Source organism: Ceratotherium simum, chromosome 13 (genome assembly GCF_057802395.1).
Source record: "Ceratotherium simum simum isolate JZ-2026a chromosome 13, ASM5780239v1, whole genome shotgun sequence".
In the NCBI taxonomy this organism is placed as follows: domain Eukaryota; kingdom Metazoa; phylum Chordata; class Mammalia; order Perissodactyla; family Rhinocerotidae; genus Ceratotherium; species Ceratotherium simum.
Genome location: NC_141912.1, coordinates 32,074,906 through 32,084,430, shown reverse-complemented (window position 1 = coordinate 32,084,430; position 9,525 = coordinate 32,074,906). Strand labels below are relative to the sequence as shown.

General features: G+C 45.7%; 1 protein-coding gene across 1 annotated transcript; it reads left to right on the top strand.

Annotated features, from left to right (window-relative positions):
* Positions 1-300: 300 nt before the first annotated feature.
* MCCD1 (mitochondrial coiled-coil domain 1) lies at positions 301-7,198 on the top strand. The gene is given in 4 exon segments (XM_087437806.1): positions 301-409; positions 6,196-6,398; positions 6,908-6,931; positions 6,933-7,198. Coding segments are annotated over 4 exon segments (495 nt in total). The 3' UTR covers positions 7,092-7,198.
* Positions 7,199-9,525: the final 2,327 nt, after the last annotated feature.

Below are 9,525 nucleotides of genomic sequence, written 5' to 3'. Positions count from 1 at the left end.
CTGGGGAAGGGAGAGGCACTGCTGCGTGGAAGAAGACTAGGAGAGGAGGGAGGAAGCTGACGTGGTGCCCCACCCTCACTCCATCTCTTGTTTTCTCTCTCCAGTGTCCCCCATGGCTGTGATGACTGACAAGGAGGACCCTGAGGGCAATCACATTGTGTGAGGCAGAGCATTTTACTCTTTACCTGCCAACACCAGGCTGACCTGGCTGCAGGAAGGGAAGGAGCTGAGCTCATTGTGGACTGAGGACTCAGGGGGACCTGATCTGGGGAGGACAAGACACACAAGGGCTGGGCAGCCATGAGGGTCCTCCCCAGAGAGGAGATGAGATATGCCTGCCTGGTGGAGCACCTGGGCCTGAAGGGCCCCCTCTGTGTGACCTGGGGTGAGGTGTTGTCAGAGGACAGGGGTGAGGGTGGGGTGAATCTCCTCCAGACCCTGCCTGTGCTGTCTGTCCCTGTACCTAAGGCCCTCCCTATCCTCCTAAATGGAGATGCCGCCAATGTCCTCAGTCACCTGCTGATCACTCACATCTCACTCTCATTCAGAAGTCCTTCTCACTCTGACCTTCTTCATTCCCACTGTACTTTGTCCCACAGCCCCAGGCTCTGCCCTCTCTTTCTCCTCTTCTGCCCTCCTGCTCACTCCCCACTGAGGTGCAGCTTTAGCTGAGAGGCTGGGCTTTAGCTGAGAGGCTGGGCTCTAGCTGAGGATGGAGGAAGGAAAGGTTCCTGGGTCAGGGGTTGGGGAGGGAGGATGGGCACAGCCAGAGGAGAAGCTGAAGGTTTAGGGGAGGTGATGACGGAAGATGTTTCCACATCATTTTTTTCTCATAGTCCAAGGGAGCCATCCTTCCCCCAGGCCCAGGGACATGGAAGGAGCAGCAGGAAGAGGAAAATATTCCACGTGAAAGAAAAATAGAAGAGATTTCTCCATGTGCTATCTTTTTCCTCTTGCCTATTTTGGTCAATTCAGTAAGTGAAACTTGTTAGTGAAACTTGAGGTTTTTCTTTTAGGAAATTCTCCAAATATTAAGGAATAAAATTATTAATGTCTAAGCCCTGCAGACTGAAAAAACAAAAGCTTTAACAAATAAAGGCATGTATGGAGAACTGCCCATAGTGTGTTGGGTCCCAAAGGCTGCACTGAACAAACTCTAATGTGGAGCTGAAGTGAGAGCCAGCTATTTACATGTGTGAGCTTGGGCAGCTGTTGAACCTCTGTGTCCTCTTTAGCAAGTGAAATGAGCACCCAGTTCCCAGGTCTTTGTCTCTAAATATCATTCTCCAATAAAAGGCCCCAGGGATCCTTAGGTAAATAGCTGATTCTAGAGCTGAGACAGAAACAGTACAGGATGAGCCTGGAACATCTTGTAATGTCAGAAAGGAAGAACACCTCCCCCAAAATGTCGCATGTCAAAGGGACACAAGAGCCAACCTGAAAGAGCTCCCTATGAATAAAGCTGGAACAATTTGAGTGGCATAATAACAGTAGTATTGGATTATAACTCAAAATACAAAATAAATATTGAGTTCATACTGAAATACATAAATGATTGAAAATTTTTAACTGAGGGGGGAAGGGACAAATCTTCCTTACAAAAGAATTGCAAGTAATATCTCTCAGGAACATAGATGCAAGAGAATCCCCCTACCAGGAGGTGGAGCTTAATTTCCCTCACCTTGAAAGTGGGCTGGACTTGGTGGCTTGATTTTAAAGAATAGAATATGGAGAGGGAAAAATTACAAAAACTTGGCAGACATAACCTTAATCAGTGGTAAAGGTCATGTTGATATCATGCACTGCCTGATATCATGTGATAAGAAGAGCCCTTCCCTTCTATGGTATTCTTCCCCAAACCCATAACCCCAATATAATGATGAGAAAACATCAGACAAACCCAAACTGAGTGACATTCTACAAATTATCTGTCCAATACTCTTCAAAACTTTCAAGGTCATGAAAACAGGTAAAGACTGAGAAACTCAGCAGATCAGAGGAGACTAAGGAAACACAATAACTTAATACATTAAGGTACCTTGGATTGAATCCTGGAACAGAAAAAAGACATTAGTGGAAAAATTGGTGAAATCCAAATAAAGTCTATAGTTTAGCTAATAGTATTGTACCAAGTTTTTAGTTTTTTGGTCTTAACCTGGTTTTGTTAGATAACATTAAGGGAAGCTGGGTGAAAGGTATATGAGAACTGTGTGTTCTAGCTTTACAACTCTTCTGCAAACTACTAATATTCAAAAAATGATTTTAAAGAGTGAAACAAAATAAATAGTCCAATACACCTATATCTGTAAAAGAAATTGAATCAATAATTAATAACATTCCAAAACAGAAAGCACTGGGCCCAGATAGGTTCTCTGGTGAATGCTACCAAACATTTGGGGAAGAAGTTATACCAATTCTCTATAATCTCTTCAAGAAGACAGATGCAGAGGGAATACTTCCTAACTCATTCTATGAGGCCAATATTACCCTAATACCAAAACCAGACAAAGACATTACAAGAAAAGAAAACTGCACACCAATATCTCTCATGAACATGGATGCAAAAATCCTCAACAAAATATTAGTAAGTTGAACTCACAATGTATAAAAAGAACTATATAGCATAATCAAGTGGGATTGATCCCAAGTATACAAGACTAGTTCAACATTTGAAAATCAATGAATGTAATCCATCACATCAACAGGCTAAAAAGGAGGAATCACATGATCATATCAATAGATGTTGAAAAAGTATTTGACAAAATCCAACACCATTCATGATAAAAAAAAACTCTTAGCAAACTAGGAATAGAGGTGAACTTCCTCAACTTGATAAAGAACATCTACAAAAAACCCAGAGCTAACAATATATTTCATAGTGAGAAATGAGAAGCTTTCCTGCTAAGATCAGGAACAAGGCAAGGATGTCCCCTCTCACCACACCTTTTCAACATCATACTGAAAGTCCTAGCTAATGCAATAATGCAATAAGACCAAAAAAAAAAAAAAAAGATATACAGGTTTAGAAGGAAGAAATAAAACTTTGTTGGCAGATGACATGGTTGTCTATGTAGAAAATCCAAAGAATCAATGACAACAACAACAACAAAAACTCCTGGAATAACAACTAACAGGAAATTATAGCAAGGTTGCTGGATATAAGGTTAATATACAAAAATCAACCACTTTCCTATATACCAGCAATGAACAAGTGGAAGTTGAAATTAAAAACACAATACCATTTACATTAGCATCCCTCAAAAATGAAACACCTAGGTATAAATTTAACAATATATGTACAGGATGTATATGAGGAAAATTACAAAACTCTGATGAAAGAAATCAAAGAACTAAATAAATGGAGAGAGATTCCATGTTCATGGATAGGAAGACTCAATATTGTCAAGATGTCAGTCCTTCTCAACTTGATCTATAGATTTGATTCAATCCCATTCAACATCCCAGCAAATTATTTTGTGGATATTGACAAACTGATTCTAGGGTTTATATGGAGAGGCAAAGAGCCAGAATAACCAGCATAGCCTAGGAGGACAAAATCAGAGGACTGACACTACCTGACTTCAAGACTTACTATAAAGCTACAGTAATCAAGACAGTGTGGTATTGGCAAAAGAATAGACAAGTAGATCAATGGAACAGAATAGAGAACCCAGAAATAGACCCACATAAATATAGCTAACTGAGTTTTGACAAGGAAGCAAAGGCCATACAATGGAGAAACAATAGTCTTTTCTACAAATGGTGCTGGAACAACCGGACAGCCACATGGAAAAAAAAAAAGGGAAATGAGAAACTCTCTTGAAAGGTTACCGTGAAGTCCACCTGTGACAGGAACAAAAAGTACCCAGCAGAGTCTCTGACACTTAGTAAGCTCTCACATTAATGTAATGGGTGGACTTCAATATTTCTAAATCCTCGTCTCCACAAGAGTTTCACATGAAGGGTACAATGATTCATGTCAGTCACCCAAGTCCTGCCAATCCACTAGGCAGGACACAATATTGAAGGTGCCATCAGCACACTAGCCTCAGGGAGCCCTGCAGCCCCTTGACCTGTGGATGATGCTTCCCGTAATCCTCTGCTTGCCTTTGGCTGAAGACAGGCCCCTCCTGCAGAGACCAGGCCAGAACTCTCATCTGATTAAGACTCTATTAGACATAAATAAAGCCTTTCATCATAAAGAAAAAAAGACTCTATTAGACAATCAGGAATAAATATACACAGCAACATCAAACTAGGTGATCCGTTTACATATATTTATCTTCATTCCTTCATTTCCGCGATTGTGAGATCCATAGCTAATCCAATAGATTTGAATTTACCCAAATACCAGCCCTTTCTTGAGTTCTCATAGATGAACAAAGCCAAAATCCAGACTTTATTTTAACTTATGGCTTAGCACTACCTACTGTGAATTATTGGAGGTTAATCGGTTTTGGAGTTCATAACCTAAAGTAGAAACTCAGATGGTTGAAACTCAGATAGTTTTCAGGAACGATACTTTGTTCTTAGTACATCATTTAGATTCTCTTTCAGAAGTTTCATTTGTTTTCTTTTTTTGTTTGTTTTTTTGTGAGGAAGATTAGCCCTGAGCTAACATCCGATGCCAATCTTCCTCTTTTCACTGACATCCATGCTAACATCCATGCTCATCTTCCTCTACTTTTTATGTGGGACGCTGCCACAGCATGGCTTGACAAGCGGTGTATCGGTGCATGCCTGGGATCAGAACCTGCGAACCCCGGGCTGCCAAAGCAGAGAGTGCGCACTTAACTGCTCTGCCACCGGGCCGGCCCCTCATTTGTTTTCTTAATAGCTGCCAATCTTGCTTTTAATTTATAAATATGGTTGGTTTAGCTTCAATGTTAGTTGCTTGTGGGTTGTTTAACTCTATGCTGGATAGTTTCACTTATCTTTAACAACAGTAGTTTACATAAGTAGCTTAACAACTCTCATATTCCAACCATTAAGACTTTAAGTGGTGCAAACATTGCAATTCAAATATGAATCATGCATAAGCTTATCACTAAAAGACATGAGGGAAAGCTTCTCTTCCTCAAAATCTTATAGTTCTTGGTTCTTTTTCCTCTGAAGAGTAGGAACATGTCAGCTAATGAGGAACGTCCTTGGCCTCATCTAAAGGTGCTTCAGCCCCCCAAGTTTGAGAACCACTGAGCTCTAGGAAGGTCTTCCTCCGTGGTTCCTGGACCCCTACACCATGGCAGAGGCCATTTTCCCTTTGAATTCAGCGTGATGTCCCAAAGATAGTGAGCTGGTTAGCAGCTGTCTGCTCTCCCACAATCTTGCCTTCTGAGGCATGTCTTTCTGTCTGAAGACCTAACTTTTCCCAGATGATCAAAACTGGGACCATCCACCCCCTTCTGAGCCACCTCTGCCCATAGGGGTGTGGCTGTGCCCTCCAGCCACAACAGGACAACATTGCAGAACACACTGCAGGAAGCCCAACATGTATGCACAAGGCCCACATACGCACAGTGTGTGGACAGGGCTTTTGTTCTAGTGCAGATTTGAACGGAGGGCTCACTAGTTCAACAGAGCTTGAAACCTGCACCTGTGTTATGCTCTGTCAGGAGCCGAGGGTACAAGCGATACAACAGTGCCCAGACCTACCAGAGAAGGCAAACCTTGCAATGCACAACAGGGACAGGAGAAAAGAGTCATCCTGGGCCAACAAGAAGAAACAAGGGAAGTAAAGCGGAAATCAATACTTGAGCCAGGTCAATGGCTATGAGCTTTCAAGTCAGGGTGACCTGGGCCTGAATCCTCCAGGCTTTTCCACCAACCAGCTGTGGAGCCTTGGGCACATCTGGCCCAGAGGAGGCTCCAACAGATACTTGCTGAATGAAACCCTCTGAGCCAGTTTCCTCATGTGCAAACTAGCAGTCATTCCTACCTTGCAGAATTAAGAGGAATAAGTGAGAAAAGACATAGTGCTAAGTAAAAGAGACACAAGACACGTGGTACACTGGGCACCAGTGTTCTAATGCAAGTTCTGCCTCTGGCAGGAACATTTTCACGTCAGGAACAGGACAAGTTCCTGGACGCTGTCTGGGGCCTGGTTGGGAGGGACGTGGAGTCAGCAGAACGGGGCGGGGGCAGGGCCAGGCACTGAAGTGAGACCAAGGCCCAGAGGGAGCCAGTCCCTGGTGGCAGTTGGGCGGCTCAGACAGCTCCCTGCCTCACCTGCCACGGGCCTCCCTGTGTCCTGGCTCTCCCGATGCTGCTGTCCCCTCCGTCTCCCTTCCTGGCCCCTGGCACCCCAGGGCTCCTGGAGGTGCTGCTCTCAGAGCCACAAGGCAAGTATGAAAGAGCAGACCAGCTCCACAGGCAGTGGGAAGATGAGGTCACCCCCCAGAGTAAATAGCACCAAGGGTGGGGGTGGACGGTGTGAGGGAGGATTTGTACTGTGGGGGGAGATACCCTCAATCTCATCCTGCACCACAGGCCTGCAGATACCACCCCCCACCCCTGGAGCTTGTCTCCTAGTTCCAGTTCTCAGCTCCCCAGCACCTTTCCCACCCCCACCCCACTCTGGAGCTCACGGCTTCCCCTCTCCACATCCCTCCCTCCCTGCACAGTCCATGAAGAGTTTCCATCTAAGAGTTAATTGTTTCTTAGGGTATAGGGACAGCCAGTCTTCTCCTTCCCATAAGCCCATATCCTTGTACAAGGCCAGTTATAGCCCCCGGTTCAGTGATCTCTGTCCCCCAGAGGCCTATACCTAAGACAGGAAGCTACCTTGGCTGTGCGGTACAGAAGACCTTAAATGGAGTCGATAAATGAGAGAGGCATAATTCCTGACTTCCAGCAAGCCTCAGCCCCCTGCCCTGGCTGACCCTCCCTCCCCAATGCCCCCCTCACCCAGGGTCCCCAGCCCACCCCACAGCTGAGCTGGCCCTGAGGAGCGGCTGGAGCAGCAGCAGGAGCTGTACCAGGCCCTACTGGAAGGGCAAGAAGGGGCCTGGGAAGCCCAGGCCCTGGTGCTCAAGATCCGGAAGCTGAAGGAACAGATGAGGAGACACGGAGAGAGCCAGAAAGGAGACACCTAAGCTTTCCACCAGTTCCCACTTCACCCTCCAGCACTGGAAATACTGCCCACCACTCCCCTGAGCCCTTCCATCAGAAAGATCCCAGCCTCTCTCAGGCCACTAAGAAAAACGGAAGACACCTCCACAAAGCTCCAGAAATTGGAAAGTAGTGGGGAGCCAGGGCCTCTGTAGTCTTTGTAGTCACATCCCCCACTTTGACCCCTCCTGCTGACCTCTGCCCCACAGCAGTCCTTACAGGAATATGCCCTTTTTCATGCACTAAAATAACCTCACCCCAAATCCAATAAAGGGACAGAGGGAATGCTTACAAACACCACAGACGCATGTGTTTTTCGGTTTTGTTTAATAAAATTCTGACAGGGGCCGGCCTGGTGGCGCAAGCAGTTAAGTGTGCATGCTCCGCTGTGGTGGCCCAGGGTTCGCTGATTCGGATCCCGGGTGCACACCAACGCACTGCTTGGCAAGCCGTGCTGTGGCGGCGTCTCATATAAAGTGGAGGAAGATGGGCACGGATATTAGCCCAGGGCCAGTCTTCCTCAGCCTCAAAAAAAAAAAAAAACAGGAGGATGGGCAGATGTTAGCACAGGGCTGATCTCCTCACAAAAAAAGAAAAAATTATGACAAATCAGGAAATGAGGGTTTAGAAGTGGTGGTGATGCGAAAGAGGGAAGCCATGGGGTGGGGGTTGGGGGTGTCAGGGTTAGGTGGCAGTAGTGTATCCTTCACCCACATGCCTGGTGTCATCACCTAAAGAGGGACAGCTGTCACATTCCAGAATGGGCGGGTAAGTCCTCTACCGTGTCTGTTCAACTGAAGAGGAAACATGTTACAGTTAAAGTAAGACATGGGAAAGAAAAAGCGAGGTTGGCAGAAACACACATGCACATACATGTGGATGTTTGTGTGGTGTGTGGGTTCAGAGGAAAGACTTGGGGAAGGGGAAAAAACAATTTGACAAGAGAAGAAAGAGACCCCATATAGAGGTCAACTAAACATCCCAACAGGGCATCAAGACCAAGAGGGCATGAGCTTGTCAAGTGTCAATTATGCAGCCAAGTCTTTATGTACATAACAGGACTTATAACAAACACACTAAAGAGCAAGGGGAACCTAAAGAGTTGGAGAGCCAGTTTCAATACTCACTGTAGGAGGTGAGGTGATGTCTGTTTCATCAGGCAGCTCACTAATATTGACCTCAAAGAGATCCTGCACATCATGGAGGATCTTGGCATAATTCTCAAATCTGATACAAATGTGATGGCCAAACTTTTGGTGCCAAACTGGCCTGCCGGCCACCTGGAAGGAGACGGAATATGGAACTGGAGGACTCCAAATAGGGAAGACACCCAAAAGGAGGGATGAAGATGTAAAGCATGAAAAGATACAGAAAATAAGGCGGTGGGAGAGGACACTGGGATGTCCTTCTGGGTGTGGGGCTTACCCGATGCAGGTAGGTGTCAGAATCTTCAGGTATGTCATAGTTAAAGGCAATGTTCTCCCGTTCAATGCCCTTGCTTCGGCCAAGTAGGTTGGTTGCCACAAGAATTCATCACTGAAAATCTTTAAACTGCTGATACCGAGAAAGCCTTCATGAGAAAGGAAATTAGAAAAATGTTGAGAATCCCTTCTCTCAGTGGCCTGTTTTCCTCCTAAGGACACAAAACATCTTCCCCAATTCACCTCTGCTCCTGGGGCATCCCACGGTGGATGGCAATGGCTGGGAAGTTCTGCTCCACGAGGAGCTGGGCCAGGGCGATGCAACGCTGCACAGACTTCACAAAAATCACCACCAGTGTGTGTGTGTGTGTGTGAGAAGGGGGATGTGGGTCCATTCGGGTCTGTGTGAGAGAGAGGATTTGCAAGAGAGTTTTCAGGGATTACACTCCTCTAAAGGAATTCCTCTTAGTCCCCCTCACATGTTTCCTCTTCTGTTCTAAATATAATCACAGCCTCCCTCTCGGCTTTCATTTTTCCTGAGCAGACATGTCACAGAGAAGATATTCCCACACGATTTTGTATTTAATTTTCAGGCAGTTATGAGACCCCTGATACCAAGGGTCTGTGGTTCCTGTCTATATTTTCTTTCAGAGAATGAAAAAGGGATTCCTGGGGACGGCAACTCTCCAGGTATCTCCTTCCTGGCCCTCCCTCTCAATGCGGATCCTATTTCCTGTTACCGATGATGACACAGTTTTGTAAATCCCCTCTCCCCGCCCCATCAGAGGCTGGGCTCCAGTCCTGGCCCACATGGAACCCATGGAGGAGAGGAGGCAACAGTGACCCAGCTGAACTGAGACGAGGAGGAGTCTGGAGGCATTTTGTCCCTGCAGTTTCACTTCAAAATATCCATCTTCACATGTGGTTGGGTTTGAAATTGTAACTAGGATCTCTTGATTCTTCAAAATCTGCGATGCCCCCACTGGGTCTGGGTGAC